This window comes from Cyprinodon tularosa, unplaced genomic scaffold (assembly GCF_016077235.1).
Source record: "Cyprinodon tularosa strain WSP-4 unplaced genomic scaffold, ASM1607723v1 ctg174, whole genome shotgun sequence".
Taxonomy (NCBI): Eukaryota; Metazoa; Chordata; class Actinopteri; order Cyprinodontiformes; family Cyprinodontidae; genus Cyprinodon; species Cyprinodon tularosa.
The window spans coordinates 699852-716549 of NW_024038565.1; the positions used below are offsets into that span (position 1 = coordinate 699852).

The following is a 16698-nucleotide window of genomic DNA, read 5'->3' on the forward strand; positions in this document are numbered from 1 at the left end:
AATGTGGGATACTCTCAGTTCATTTTAGAAGGGGAAACATATTTTGGCAGGCTGATACTGATATTTTTTGTATCCCCCTGTAACTTTTACATTGAAAGAGCCAACAGCTTCAAAATTCCTACAGTTGTTGGTGATTATAAGATGTGTTTATGTGCCAAAAATCTAGAATGTGGGATACTCTTAGTCCATTTTAGAAGGGGATACATATTTTGGCAGGCTGATACTGATATTTTTTGTATCCCCCTGTAACTTTTACATTGAAAGAGCCAACAGCTTCAAAATTCCTACAGTTGTTGGTGATTATAAGAGGTGTTTATGTGCCAAAAATCTAGAATGTGGGATACTCTCAGTTCATTTTAGAAGGGGATACATATTTTGGCAGGCTGATACTGATATTTTTTGTATCCCCCTGTAACTTTTACATTGAAAGAGCCAACAGCTTCAAAATTCCTACAGTTGTTGGTGATTATAAGAGGTGTTTATGTGCCAAAAATCTAGAATGTGGGATACTCTCAGTTCATTTTAGAAGGGGATACATATTTTGGCAGGCTGATACTGATATTTTTTGTATCCCCCTGTAACTTTTACATTGAAAGAGCCAACAGCTTCAAAATTCCTACAGTTGTTGGTGATTATAAGATGTGTTTATGTGCCAAAAATCTAGAATGTGGGATACTCTTAGTCCATTTTAGAAGGGGATACATATTTTGGCAGGCTGATACTGATATTTTTTGTATCCCCCTGTAACTTTTACATTGAAAGAGCCAACAGCTTCAAAATTCCTACAGTTGTTGGTGATTATAAGAGGTGTTTATGTGCCAAAAATCTAGAATGTGGGATACTCTCAGTTCATTTTAGAAGGGGATACATATTTTGGCAGGCTGATACTGATATTTTTTGTATCCCCCTGTAACTTTTACATTGAAAGAGCCAACAGCTTCAAAATTCCTACAGTTGTTGGTGATTATAAGAGGTGTTTATGTGCCAAAAATCTAGAATGTGGGATACTCTCAGTTCATTTTAGAAGGGGATACATATTTTGGCAGGCTGATACTGATATTTTTTGTATCCCCCTGTAACTTTTACATTGAAAGAGCCAACAGCTTCAAAATTCCTACAGTTGTTGGTGATTATAAGAGGTGTTTATGTGCCAAAAATCTAGAATGTGGGATACTCTCAGTTCATTTTAGAAGGGGATACATATTTTGGCAGGCTGATACTGATATTTTTTGTATCCCCCTGTAACTTTTACATTGAAAGAGCCAACAGCTTCAAAATTCCTACAGTTGTTGGTGATTATAAGATGTGTTTATGTGCCAAAAATCTAGAATGTGGGATACTCTTAGTCCATTTTAGAAGGGGATACATATTTTGGCAGGCTGATACTGATATTTTTTGTATCCCCCCGTAACTTTTACATTGAAAGAGCCAACAGCTTCAAATTTTCAGCAGGTGCTACATACAGAGGCCCTAGTCCTCAGCCTAAGGTCCTTTACCGCATTTCTTCCTCCGTCTCATAACCCCTTTCCTGTCAGCCTACTTTAAAAAAATGAGCCAATAGTGCCTCAAAAACCCAGTAAGATATGCAAAGATCAATTCTCCCAACCTAAGGATAGCAGTGTAACTTATGAATATGAAACCACTGTCACTTCATGCATGCTCAATATGAGTGATTGCTGCTAAGACATCAAAAATGCAGACATCTATCCACTGTGGTTCTACAATCTTTCAGGAGGAGAGAATGCTGCTTAGAGAGACTTGAAACCTGCTGGGTTTCCTTAGAGAGGAAACTTTTTGACACACCATCTGGTCAGCATTTATAACAATGGGCTGCAGTGCTTGAAAACAATAAAACTTTTAATGTGAAGTCCAAATATTTTTTAACATCTTATTCTAATAAAATTGCAATAAAGTAGTTTTTTAAAAACTCCTCATATATTGTTATTTTTTTAAGTGACACATCTTGTGTTCTTCATATGGTTCTTGGCTGAATTAAAATCTCATTAGATCTGATCATTTTGGCAGTAACTTTCTTCACTATTCATTTATTCAAACTTGAAATTAGCTTTATATAATACATTCATGCGGTTCTATCCACACACAAAAATAACAACGAAAAAGTAGACAGCTGTGATGGACTCAGAAAGGTCGATTTTTATTTTCAACAGACAGACATGCGACAGTCATGCGACAATCGAATAACATAAACCTTATATTTTCGTTACACATCTGGAGAATACCACAGAGCCGTTTGCTTTCTCAGAACGTGTTATACTTAGTGATTAGTCTAGTTTTAAGCAGAATCCCTTACGATAGCACTAACAAGTGAAAAATATCTTTATTTCCACGCCTAATGTGTTGGTAATGAGGCGGAGCTGAATGCGCGCTCCCGACGCAGGGGATACAAATTCTGTCGGGGATAACTCGTTTGGCACGACACCGGCACAGGAGCGCAGAGAAACACAGACAGGCCATATTCACACCACTGCACTAGTTAGGGTGTAACGCTGTTTGCTACATGACAGTTTACTACAACACCACTCTGCACATTTTATGACAGCAAGAAGCACAATGTCAAGCAGGTCTTCTACTACTGCTACTACAACAACCAAGACTTCCTATATCAAAGCTGTCAGAGATGTGCATAGAGTGTCAAATGATGTCACATCCATAAGACTGTGCGGAAAATGTTGACCCTGAATTGTAGCAAATTATGCAGCAAACAGCCTATTCAAGGAAGCAGAGAGATACAGTACGTGGGTGGGCTCATTGGTTTTTGTTTTTAACACCTCATTAGCCCTTATCTTTAAAAAGCAGGACATGTATGTGTATTCTTTGTCAGTTCCTGCCCCTGGTTCCTTTGACAAAACAAAATAGAGTTTTAGATATATAAACATGTGTTGCACTTATTAAGCTTTTGAAGATATTATTAAAAAGCTTAATAAGCTTTTTAATGCTATCTTAAAGGTATAGTTGAGGATGTTCTTTTTCCGGGTGGATGATCAAAATAGGTGGTCCTCCCAATTGTCAATCATTCTGGTGATATGTTTGCATAAGGCCTTCGTACTTGCTTATCCCCATTTTCACTTACTGGTGGTGAGTCTGACATGAGGAAACATTGCACACTTTGGAAAATAAGCTTGTATGAGCAATGCAAACAGCAGCTTTTAAACAGAGCATGCACAAGGAGAAAGGGCCTTGTGCATGCTCTGGCACACATATACTAGGCGTTGCCTCTTGGAGGCAGGTACAGCATTATGCATCTGCTTTTTTTTTTTATTAATTTGGAGAAGGCAGAGCTTTTCAAAATTCACGAATACTGATGCAATCCCTAAAGTTTAATTTTTGTTTTCATTTGCTGGCTTTTATGTTCCACACCATAATTCATTAAACAGTTAAATTATGTGTATTCATTGTGCAACATTTTAAATAGAATGACATACCATTTCCTTTTTTCCTATTTCTATAGCATTGACAAGCCCAAAGCCCTCTCACTACTCCTACACACAGCTGACATCAGCCATCCAGCCAAAGGTTGGGATCTCCACCACAGATGGACCACCTCCTTGCTTGAGGAGTTTTTTAGACAAGTAAGTGATTTCCCCTTGCATTTTTACAGGGAGCTTCGTCAACTTTCAAAAAAAAAAAAGAAAGACCTGTTGCTAATTCCTATATGGTGTAATTTTTTTTAAACTGACAAGGTATTAGTTATTTGTTAAAACTAATATGGTTATAAAACTATGTGTGCACTGTCATGTTATACCACATGCTGACTAAATATTAAGCATGGCTTTATGTTTAACCTGGACTATTTTATTCCCAGATGAAATGCAGTTGTGAGACCTATTAAGGCTAAACATCTGTACACTGCTGTTAGAGATACAATTCTACTAAGGCCTTGAAAACATTTTTCTCCTTCTGTGTTTAAATATAGTGACTCTTCAAAGCAACCAAGTATCTTAAAATGACAGGGTTCCTTCTTAAAAAGTAATCTGAATTGATTTGTTCTTAAACCTTATCCATCTGAAATTTATTCAGTATGGTACAACTGAAAAACCAAAAATAATAGTTAAAACCATACGTAAAGAAATATGAAAAAAAAACTCATTCTAGAAATTGTCTAGGCATTTTATTTTTATTTTATTGTGGTGTGTTTTATTAGTAGTGTTTCAACATCCGACATATGGATTTGACATTAATTGTCATTCACAGGTCTCTTCAGGTGACAAATGCAAAGATATTCTGCAGGATTAGTTCTGTAGATTAAGTTCCTAACTCTGGCTGGTATGCTTTAATTCACAATTCTAATTAAATCTATTTTAAGCTTCCTAGTAGACACCAGGTTTGTTTTCATTTTGCATTTGTTTTTCAGATTAGTAAAAGAATGGTTGCTATCTTCATCCATCTTGAAAATAACATCCCGTTCATCTTTTTAAAAAGTAGTTGTGATCTAAATTTCACTATTTTAATTACCTGTAGGTGTAACCATTCTTTTCTTACTTACTGTACGGGGTTCCCTGGTATTGTTTGTGTGCCCTGGATAACCCTTTAAACTATAGTCCAAAATTCTAAAAATGTGAAACTGTTCTTTGAGGTGTGGAAGATAGGCCGGAATGCTAGGAGAAAAGGCTTCCATTTAGTGACAAGAATGGCAGTTCTTTGAGTGAACGCGGAGAGGTCCCCACCTACAGCATGGAGAGGAAATCTTTTTCAGGATATTGTTCTTGAGATTTCATTACCATAGGTCAGGGTTGAAATGTTAGCTGACCAATAAATTGAGACCTTTGACATTCGGCTCAGCTCTTTCTTCACCACAACAGATTGTTGCATCGTCCACATTACAAAGGTGGCTGCTGTGACCACCATGACCAATGGAGTGGGAAATTTGTCTGTCTGCAGAAGGTTTCAACTGTCTTAAAACAGGTGTTGTGCTGCATACTGTGTACGACAGTGAAAATTCTCTGAGAAGGTTCAAAGTAATTTGCCTTTGGAGTTAGAAGGGCAGTGGGTTCTTGCGAGTAAGTATACTAAGTGACACAGCACTACTCTTAGTACTACGCAAACTTCATAAATCTAGGGATGATCCATTTCAGTCTAGGGCTTGACGATTAATCGATAAATTATTTTTATCTATTAATGAAATTTTCTGTTCACAAAGAAAACATTTGTGAGAAAAAAAATGTTTTTCACTAATCTGCTCCTCGGGCTTACATAACTCAGTCACATCAGTTGATCACTCTTTGATATTAGACATGTATTTATAACTGATAAACAAGCCAACTCTGTGATAGTACTAGCTGCAAAACATTTATTGTTATATTTCCATTGTTTGTTGTGAATCTTGATTGTTTTTCATCATTTTTCGGAGCTGGAATTTTAGTGTTCTTTAAATTATCATAGCCTCCCAGAGGGGATGAGTGAAGTGAAAGCTAGTTTTTGGATTTTTTTTTTTTTAATACATATATATATATATCATGAACAGTTTTATTATGCAATCTAAGTGAGAAAAAAATGACTAATAAGATTTCGGATGAAAAAAAAATTAGATCAGATTTTTCAGCCATTTTGTGCAGCCCTACTTAAAGTGAAACACAGGCTTAGTCACTTTTTACTGGATTTCTACAATAGAAAAGCAATGGAGAAGTTATAAAAAGTTCTTAATCTCAACCCTTTGCTATAGTGCAGAAAATAAAAGGGTACATGAGAGGGCTGTAATATGTAAAGCCCTTCCAGTTTTAATAACATCATGTGTTTTTGTATTCCCTCTATTATCCTATAGATGCATTTCAGAAGCATGGCACCATGAAGTGTTTTACCTTACCACTGCCATATTGAGTACCAAATGCTCAGCTTCCCCTCTGACCAGAATGGATCATTTCATTCATATCTCTGTGAGCTTAAACGACATACAGAGAAAATCATTTTTTATTGCATGTGATCCATATGAAGTACCTGCAGACTTTTTTCAAAACCTTTCTTCCACTGACAGGCTTTCAGGTGTTTCCTTTCCTGATACATATATTTTACTGACAATCCATCTTCATTTACTGAAGAAAGTCTAACAGCTTTTAAAATCACAGATGCCTGTCGATATTTCTCAGCTGACTGGTTATTGACTTGAAAATATTGCATTCTAAAAACAAGAGGATATCCGTATGTAATGCAAACTAAGGTAGTCCGTGTTCTGCTAATTTTACAGTATGCTTACTTTATCTAAACAGCTAAACGCATCTTTAGCAAAATATTCAGGTCTTAATATAATTGGCAAATATTTCACAAGGAGTCTAATCAGTGTTATTTAATCATTTAATTTTCTGGGGGGGGGGGGATGTGTATAAGACATTAAATCCATTTGGCAACAGCATAAGCTAGTTCTCCCAACTTATTTTCAAACTCACCTTATTCGAAATGTACACTGCAAAGACCACTACTTGTAGCTGGGGTCCAGTTAGCAGTTCTGATTGCTGACAGCCATCTCTGACAACTTTCATTCTCTTTTGGTAAGTGGCAAAAAGAACACCCAAAGGCACAACATTGACACACAGGGGACAAGAGCAGGTACTCAATATGGCTGATTCGAACATTTGACGAGTTAGTCGTGTCAGCTGCAAGACATCTAGTGATCTTTTCTTTGCTATTTGTGTGTAAATAATGTCCATTTTATGGTCCTATTCTGGCTGATACCTTTGCACAAAAGAATTGCTCTGATGTTTATCAATCTTTTTTTAAAACTATGATTCAGCTGAGCTAAAGATGTACATTTCAACATAATTCAACCAAGACAACTAACTATGACTCCTGGTTAATGAAATAGAAGAAAAAATTGTGTATTTCAAAAGGGTTATTTGTTTTCCAAAAAGTTTGTGTAGTAGAATTGCAATGCTGAAAGATTATGATACAATTTGACACATAAAGCAGTTGTTAACTCGCTGTTAGTAGCTGTATAGTTTTTGAAACAAAATAAAGAAGGTTCTGATTTCAAATATGTTAATACAGCATTGTCCTTAACGATGCCACAGGGTTTCTTAGTCTATGAAATAAGATATACATGGGAAAAAGTCCAATATGATTATGAGAAATGACCATGGGAAGTAGATAACTTTTTGAATCATGGACTACAGCATAACTTTAGAGACATGCTGTAGGTGATAATCAAGATTTTGTTTGATAACAGGTTAAATGAAGCATTATCATGATTTCAATGCCATACATTTGTTCTGTTGTGCTTTCTGTTCTTGTTTGAAAATTTTATGGTATTAATAATTAACTACTATGAATAATACAATTCTTTACAAAATTCCTTTAAAAAATCTTTTATATGTTGGTTTGTTTTCTTAAGCATTAAATCTGAAAAGTCCTTTTATGTAAAACTGGGCTACAAATAACGAATTATGTATTTATAAATGTCATCAAAGACACATAGGTGTAACAGTGACACATTCCTTTCATTATTAATTTTCATTGTTCTTATCATTGCCAATGACATTGTGCCTACTTCTATAAGAAGTCTACTAGGAAGGGAATTGATAGGAAATTGCTTCCTCACACAATATCGCCTCTTGATTGCCTATCTTATCAGTTTTAGATAAACTGGCGGAGAAAATAGAGCAAACGTATGGCCTGAAAAGACTCGGTAAATCAAAGGTTGTGGTGTATTTTTTTAGGAAACCAATCTATAATTCTTTCACTGTTTAAATTGATGTTTTTCTAGGGGGATAAAGAAGCCGAACTAGGGTTGCCGTTCTCTCCACTGTGTGACAGAAAGTCCACATTAGTTGCACAGTCACAGATTGGTGAGTGGCTTTTTCCTCAACTGTTTCTTTTATTACACCACCAAACCTGTTCAAGATTGTCTTTTTCCTTAAGGAGACTCATTTGAAATTAAGAAAGTATAGGACATTAACACTGCAATGGGTTAAAACTTCAATTAGTAGTCAAATAAAAACAACTTATTTTATATACTTATTTATTTTTGTTTCCAAAGAAAAGCTTTGCAAGCTTTTCAATCTGTTGATATTTGTACTGTTAGTGTGAGTAAATTTGCACAAGCATTTTAGTCATAATGACTAGACCCTTAACCCCACACTGCTCCCCGGGCGCCGCACATGTAGGTTAAATGCAAAGACTGAACTTCATTGCTCTGTATTTGTGACAGTGAAAATAAAAAGCTGTTTAACACAGTTAAATCAAGAAGAGAGCAGAATTCTTTCTAGCAATGATTCCACCAGGAAATAGTAATGTAATTGATTACTTATTGAATTGAATTCTATTCAAATGAACTGAATTGAATTAAGTCAGTCATTAAAAGCAGGGCATTAACAGCAGATCAAAGGATGTACATATTTACTACACCATTCCTTTAATGACGCCTGTGTCTGGATTTGCTTCTGCACATCTGCTTCTTAGCAAACCCTCTATTTATATCACAACAATTTTTGCTCTCATAGCAGCCCTGATCCCCTGTGATGGTATATCAACAGTGTGGAGTTATAATCGGGACTCCCTTTTTTATATCACATAGTCAATGGAGTGTCTTTTCCATGACTGGGATAGCTACAAACAAACCTTCCCCCCACCTCTTGTGTGACCAAACGTCTTACCAGAGTACCTGGTATTTTTTCGTACTCGAATATTCTCAGGAAGAGGGCAAAGAAAAGAGGCTCCAGATTATAACTAGGCGAGTGGCCCAAAATGGCCAACTCCCCTGCTCGGATAGAGCACGCTACAAATGGCTAAAGTTTGGCTCACCTGCAGCCTTGTATTTTAAGCCTTGTATTGTACAGCACTTTGTGACGCTTGTCTGAGAAAGGTGCTATATAAAATAAAAAACCTTACTTACTAACGTAACTATTGACGGATTCAACATAGTAACAGCCTATATTTGTGGGTTTTTATAGCTTTCTAACCCACATGTACAGTATGTGTGTGCAGCAGACTAACCTGGTTTCTTATTGGCTTTGACTTATTATAGCACACTATTTTTTGGCCATATAAGCCGTATTAAACCTACCTGATAAAATAAAGGTTATCAATGCAGCAACATGTGTTGTAACTTATTTTGGGTTGCAGATTAATGTTTTATAACCTCTCAATAATTGTCTGGTCCCCACTTCTTTCCTGAAAATAGTTTGCTATGTTTGTCACCAGGTTTCATAGACTTCATTGTGGTGCCCACTTTTACTGTGCTGACTGACATGATGGAGCGTATTGTCACTCCGCTCATCGACGAGGCTTCCCACTCTGGTCTATCCAATTTTAGACGTTCTAGGTAAGTTAACAGAAATATTTTGGACAAAGATGATCTTTGAATGTGTCTTAATAACACATTAACGAAGATGGAGGTAGTTATAACTTAATCTAGATTTATCTACCAGACTAGATTTTAATCACCTGGCAAGGGCCTTCACCTTTCAAACCTATCTGAACAACTGTTCGTAAAATTGCATGACAGAACCATTACAGCTCCTCTGCAACAGCATGTCAAATGGAAGTATGGAGAACAACAGATGCCTCCCATGAGTAATCCATTTTTATGCATGGAAATGTCTCCACCTTTCATCTAGCAAAGCCACACACCTTGAAATTGGCACTTTAGAGACGCTAGTCAAGCCCTGCTCATCAACCACAATCATCAGTGAGCCTTCAAGCTGAGCTGGCCTACACATTTGACCATGGAGAAATAAAAGGAAGTGAATTTCTCTTCACTGGTTTAATTTGTTGGCTCAGTACTTTTTTTCTAGCCTTCGTTTATATGATTTACATGCAAAGCTCTGAGAGGTGACACCTATGTAAGATATAGTTCCCCTAACATTGTGTTTTAATAAAGAAGTTATGCCGAAAAGGATAGTTTAAAAGCACTTTCCGTCTTGAAAAGCCTTATTATTGGATAAAAAAGCAGTTATTTAACCGTCTTGCTACGCATCCATGCCTGCAACAGGGCATCATTCTCAACCTTGCCTTTTTGTTCATCAGCCATAATTGTTATTGGCTCAGTGATGCTCCAGTTGAATTAAACGGAGTGAAAAAATGAGAAATTGCTGCTGTACTTGTCGACATCCAGGTGCTTCTAGCTTTCTTTATGCAGTTTATTAACAATATTTAATTATCCCAAGTTGCTATTAAGACTCATATCTATTGCACCAGTATTCATTTGTTTCCCTACATAGATTGTGTCGTTTTCCACAAAATTAAATTACATTAGCCTACCATGAAGATTCTAAGCTCTGCAGTATAAATAACCCAGAAAGTTCATTTCTACACTACATAATAAATGGACCATTGACTGAATTCATTTTTTAAAGGTTCAATTACATGTGATATTTTGAGTATTTTTATGATCCTTTATCCTTTTCTTAAAAATATTTAACTGTTAAAACACTGTGATACAGCAATATGCATTGGTACCTTGAGCCATACGTGGGACTCCTCCCAGTGGTATGTGGATGGTTATATGTCCAAGCCATATGACTTTTCATGACATGGGGGATAATGCAGTTCTTCTCCAAGACTCACTCAAATAGCCAAGGTCCGTAATCTATCTCTAAATTAGTGCCAGGTCACCCTGTTTATAAAGCAAATTTTAGCTATCCCGGATCTCTTTCTTTCAGTCATAACCAAGATTTCATGACCATAAGTGAGGTATGGAATTTTGACCAACCGGTAAATTGAGAGCTTTCTCCTTGCCTTAGCTCTCTCTTCACAATGGTAGACCGGTGCAGCATCTGCATTATAGCAACAGCTGCACTGATATATCTATCAATTTCCTACTCCATTTTCACCTAACAACACACAAACCATGGTGGAACCTCTGTCCTCTACTTGAGGCGAATTACAAGGAATTCCCTGTAGTGATCCCCCTGTAATTATAGTATACTCTGGTCTTCCTCTATAAGAAGGGGGACCATCACTCCAATCTTCATATCCAGAGGCCTTGTCCAAGACCAGCACACGAAGTTGAAGGGGAAGCACAGCCACAACTGCCCCGTACAGTAACATCCAGAGACTGAAGGCACTTAGGGCGTACCTTATCCACCCCTGAATTCTTCCAACCACAGTTTTCTGACCACCTTGGAGACTTCAACCTGGGAGATGAACAAGTCCGGCTTCGAGCACCCAGTTTCTGCCTAAGCTAGGAAAGGCATGTTAACTGGTCAGACGAGATCCTCAAAATTATTCTTTCCACCATCCATCAATGTCCTCAGTAAAGGTCAGCAGCTTCCTATTCCCACTAAAAACAGTGTTAGTAAAGCCACTATTCCCCCTTTTGAGGTATAACAGAATCAACTCGAGGCCAGACGATAGGCTCTCTCTATGTTCTCTCCAATCTTCTCCCAGACCTAAGTCTCAAATGTCTGATTTTAAGAGCCCAGGCACTGTGTGGTGAACTTCACTATTTCTGGAAGATATAGCGACACCTCTCGTCTGGTTGACGACTAGATTCAGTTTTACTAGGCAATTGCTATTAAATTGCTATGCTTCTTTTGGTCATCATAAGGGCTTTTTGAAACGCTCTATGTCTAACCTGTCACCCAGAGCTTATGGAGACCCTATCAGGGGCATTTTAGCCACTAAAAACATAGACTCAGAGATCACATGATCACCGATACCCCTCCACCATATTAAAGTGGCAGTTCAGATCAACAAAACAGTAATTTTTCTTTGTACTGGCAGGGAAGATGGGCTACCATGATAGTACCCATATATGCATGGGGAAAATATGCAAACTACATGCATGAAAGACCCCAAGCGAGGATTTTTAGCACTTTGTCTTCTTTCTAAAGACTGTTGGGTCACTAAACGATACACAGTGCTGGCCTTAAAAAAAAAGTTACAATCTTCAAAAGCTTAAGGGTATAAATTATAAGCATGGTATAAGTATATGAAGATAATGTTGCTATGACAGGAAATGTAAAAAAAAAAAGAAAAAACAATGTAGCTGATAATACTTTTACCACTTCTATGTGTTTGTGTGTATTTGTTGTGATTTACTTATATTTTTTACATATATTTACCATAGCAACATAGCAATATCTTTTATTTTTGTAGTTAGTGCAATAAAAAGATGATTGGAATAAGAAGATAAAAATAGATTTATTTAAAAAAAACATAAATCAATAGGATATAGAAAAAGGAGCACCTTTGACAGACCACTTACCTGTCAAAGATGCTCTAAAGAAGATAAAATGTGGCTGTAGACTTTTTGTCTTTTTAAAGTGTTTAATATGCTTCTGTTATATTCATTTTCTTTTCAGTCTGAACAGTATTAGCTCTGATGAAACCAAAAGGCACAGTGTCAAGAGCATGGGCTCTGACAGCAGCTCGTCTGGCCAAAGTTCCCTTCTGACGGTGGACATTAAAAACTTTAAGGCCTTGTGGAATGAGGAGGTTTATCAGAACAGGGAAAGATGGAAAGCCCAGGCTACTAAAGGTACTGTTCAACCCCTAAAGCTTATCATACCAAGCAAAATATGTTTGTCTGAAATGACTGCAAGATGTTGACATTGGAATGATTAGAATACTTAAACCAAAAGTGTTTAGCTTGCACACGGTGGGGTTAATGTCAGTTTTACTTTGAATTCTGTTATTCATTTGGCACTGGAAACTAAATTTGCTGCCATATATTTTAGTGATTGTTATAGTTTTTTGTGTAACAAATCTTTCTTTGACGTGTTTTAGAACATGTTTGACACCCAACCAAAAGCAAAAATATTGTGAAATTTGTAATATAAAATAACTTCTTGGTTGTTGAGAACAATGTGCTTGACATCTACCAATCTTTCACTGCTATTAAAATGTAAAGTATTTTTCACAGAAGGTTTTGGCTGCCTCCAAGTGGTTAAAAGTGTGAATGATATTTAGCTTAATTAAATTTTAAAGGGGTCATAGAATGATTATATAGGGTTTTGGTGCTGGTCCTTAAGGTCTCTGAATAAGGTGTATAACATTGGTTGGGCTAAAAAGGTCATATTTGCTGTTCTATGCAACCCAATGCAAGCCTGGTTAAAAGCCCTGGAATGAAACGACAGCTTTACTTCCTTTTATGGTATGTTCATGAATGTTAGATGAGCTGTGCACTGATTGTTTTTTTTACAACGATCGAGGCTGCTGAGCAAAGACGCATCAGAGCAACAAGCACTCACTCACTGACACATCGAAATTGTTGATAGGGTAGGGTGACCACATGACATTCTCTTTTTCCTGGACATGTGCTACTATTCATACCTAAAAAAATGTTTGGGGGGGGGGGGGGGGGGGGGGGGGTCGAAATCATCCGTGATTTTGGTTGACTACAGGGCAGCACATAGTTGAAACACACCAGGCACTCGAACCGAGCCATCAGCTCTAGGGCTGTACGGGTTCCCGGCGTACGGGGGCAGGAAGCCAGCGGGGGATGGAGCGACCAAACCCGACCCAGTGACAGTAGCCTGGGCACCGACAGCCCCGTGCTTCCCCCCGGCTGCCTTACCGGCCCCCAGCCCCCCTTCTCCGGCTGAGGATGGGCGGCTCATGGCTCTCTGCTGAGGTCCGGTCCAGTCAAAAAAAATTGTCCTCCCTTTCAAAAACCCAAATCTGGTCACCCTAGATATGCTGGCATTGCTCTTAACAGCTCAGCGAAAGAATAATACAGCTTGCGGTTGTGATGGCCTTACGGTCGGATCAGCCCCTCCTTTTAGGAAAAGAAGTTTAGCAAATCCTGCTTTGAACTGTCCAAGATTTTGAAAGCTGTCTTTAGTAAAATGCTTACAGCAAATGAACAGCTGAGCATAAAACTCTGCAGGAATCTTCTGATAGACAAAAATAATCCATGCCTGTTGAGTCTTCAGATCCTGGTGAAGACTGTAAAAATGTCCCCTTTCTCTGTGCAGCCTGGAAAACTGCATTTATGCCCATGGTCCTGGCTCATTTTCAGTAGAGAAACTTCCTGCTTTTTAATTATTGTAGAAGCAAACCAAACTGTAGGCTAAACAGCTAAACTGGTGTCTTACATCTTCGCAACCTCTATTCATGTTGTTGGGCAAGTGAACCACTGGGCTGGTCTGTATAAACATTTCGGGGATGACAAAAGTACAGGCCAGCACCAAATAAGGCAACTTCTCTGAGTTTACATCAACTCTGGGCTTCGTTTTGATTTGCCTCTTTTATGGTAGAAGTTTAGAATTGTGAGATTTGCAGAAAAAGGAGGTGCCGATGGGGTTTGAACTTCTCTGTCCATTTCAGCCACTGAACTACAGTATTGTTATTCATCTATGACATTGTAAACTCGGTTTTGCATTCTATGACCCCTTTAAGATATCCTTGTTTATGAAGTATCAACTGAAAATGTCCACATGTCAAACTCCTTTCAGTTTCATCGTTGTCAATTTACGTCAATATTAACTCATAACTGTAAATGAAGTCCCGGACTTGCTAAATGACCATTATCTCTTATGTGACTCTAGAAGCAGAGGAGAGAGGTAAAAAGGAAGCGGAGGAGCAAGCTCAGCAGGAGGAGGCTATGGAACCTCAGGAGGTCCAGACAGAGTCTGTATGCCCTGAACAGAAGGAGAATAAATTAGACAGCAAGGTGTCGGCAGAGGTCAGCAGGTCAGCAGATGGAAACTCAGGGGAACCAAAGCAGGCAAAGTCCCCAGGGAGTACTACACCCCATAGTCCCTTGCTGCAAAACGGTACATCTTATGATACTGTCCTGTACTTTTTAATCCAATTGGTGATAAAAAAACTATTCCTCAGAATTTGATGGACAATTATTTAGTATTGTGATTTGACATAAAAAAACTAGCCTTGTATTGTTGAAATGGACTGATCAGAGAGTCATGGTGTGTTCCATGGTTCTTAGGTGCAATGATTTACATACGGAACTGATCATAAATTTATATCCTGTGGGAGACCTATGTTTGTACTCCAAAAGATTTTGGTACAAAATGTCCAAAATGTTGATGGGCTTTCATGGCTGACCTGCCTCTTCAACATGACGCGGAGGCCTGGGACAGTGCTCCTGGATTGGCAGACCAGAGTGGTGGTTCCCCTATATAAGAAGGGAGACTGGAGGGTGTTTTCCAATTAAAGAGGAAGCTGAGTTCTCAGCCTCCCTGGTAAGGCCTATGCCAGGGAGCTGGAAAGGAGAGTCCAAATGACTGCCGAACCTCAGCTTCAGGAGGAGCAGTGCAGTTTTTGTCCTGGTTGTGGAACAGTAGACAAGCTCTATACTTACTGCAGGCTTCTCAAGGGCATTTGGGAGTTTGCTCAACCAGTCTACATGTCCTTTCTGGACCTGGAGAAGGCATTCAGCCATATTCCTCATAGTGCCCTCTGGTAGGATGCTTCAGGAGTATGGAGTTAGGGGATCTTTACAAGCTCTGTACAAGCAGAGCAGGAGTTTCGTAAGCATTGCCAGCATTGAGTCAGACTTGTTCCAGATGCATGTTGGACTCTAACAGGGCTGGCCTCCCTCACCGGTCCTGTTCATAATCTTTATGGACAGGATTTCAAAGCGTAGCCAAGGGCAGGAGGGGGTCTGGTGCAGGGACTAGCTGATCTCATTTCGGGGTCCTATTCACGAGTAAGGGGAGAATAGAGCAGGAGTCTGATAGATGGATCGGTGTGGCTGCTGCTATTATGCAGACGCTGCACTGGTCTGTCGTGGTGAAGAAAGATCTGAGCAAAATGATAGAGCTCTCGATTTACCAATTGGACTATGTTTCTACACTCACCTATGGTCATGAAATCTGGATCATGACTGAGAGAACAAGATCCCAGATACAAACAGACGAAATGATCCTTCTCATCAAGGTAACTGGGCTCTTCTATAGACATAGGGTAAGGAGCTCAGTCATTTGGGAGATGCTCAGAGTACAGCCCCTTCTCCTCCACATCGAAAGGAGTCAGCTGAGGTGGCTTAAACATCTCTTTAGGTTGCCCCCTGGATGTCTCCCTCAGGAGAAGTTCCAGGCATGTCCCAGCGGGAGGAGGCCCAGCGGACAACCAAGGGCACATTGTTGGGACTATGTCTCTCGGCTTGTCTGGGAGCTGGAAGAGGTGTCTAAGGAGACGGAAGTCCAGGGATCTTTGCTGAGACTGCTCCCCCCGCAACCCAGTCATGGGTGAAGTGGAAGAAACTAGTACGAGTACATCCAAAATTGCCAGAAGCACAACTTGGCTTTAAAAAAAGTGCAGTACTTGTTGGAAATTAGTTCTCTATTGTTGTGCTCAAAGTAAACAGCTGACATGACTCCATAGAAAATATTGTCACCTTTTTAAAAGTTCCTCGATGTTTGACATACTTGTAAGCATCCTACTGACCCAAAGTAACTGTGCTTCTTTTTTCTTATAAATGTTTATATACAAGAGTTTTGTATTGTGATGCATTAACTGATTAATAAAAAGTGGCAAATTTTAAGTTTCCAGTTAGTTATACATTATGGCCGATAGGGGCTTAAAATTGGCCGATCTCAAGCCAAAATCGAGTGCATCTCTACTGTGCTACGATACAAGTACAGCTACACTGAATGTTTTAATAATGTTTTACACAGAGTTTAACACATACTCAAATAGTCATGCTGATTTATCAATAAAGACACTAATTGTGAGTTCATATTTTTCTAAATACATTCTGGTTGATTTAAAAAGAAACATAAAATTACCTTAACCCTTTTTCACTTAAAACAAAGCATGACAACCAAATATAAGACCGCAGTTAAA

At 38.4% G+C, this 16698-nt stretch overlaps 1 protein-coding gene across 9 annotated transcripts in view; it reads left to right on the forward strand.

Annotated features, from left to right (window-relative positions):
- Positions 1–16698, forward strand: part of pde1cb (phosphodiesterase 1C, calmodulin-dependent b) — a 177589-nt gene that overhangs the window by 158437 nt on the left and 2454 nt on the right. For 8 of the 9 annotated variants that reach the window (XM_038281699.1, XM_038281701.1, XM_038281698.1 and 5 more), the window contains 5 exons: positions 3470–3590; positions 7712–7793; positions 9148–9268; positions 12252–12427; positions 14439–14666. In XM_038281699.1, coding sequence (XP_038137627.1) covers positions 3470–3590; positions 7712–7793; positions 9148–9268; positions 12252–12427; positions 14439–14666 — 728 coding nt within the window. The remainder of the gene's footprint in view (positions 1–3469; positions 3591–7711; positions 7794–9147; positions 9269–12251; positions 12428–14438; positions 14667–16698) is intronic. The other variant, XM_038281704.1, reaches the window with a different exon arrangement.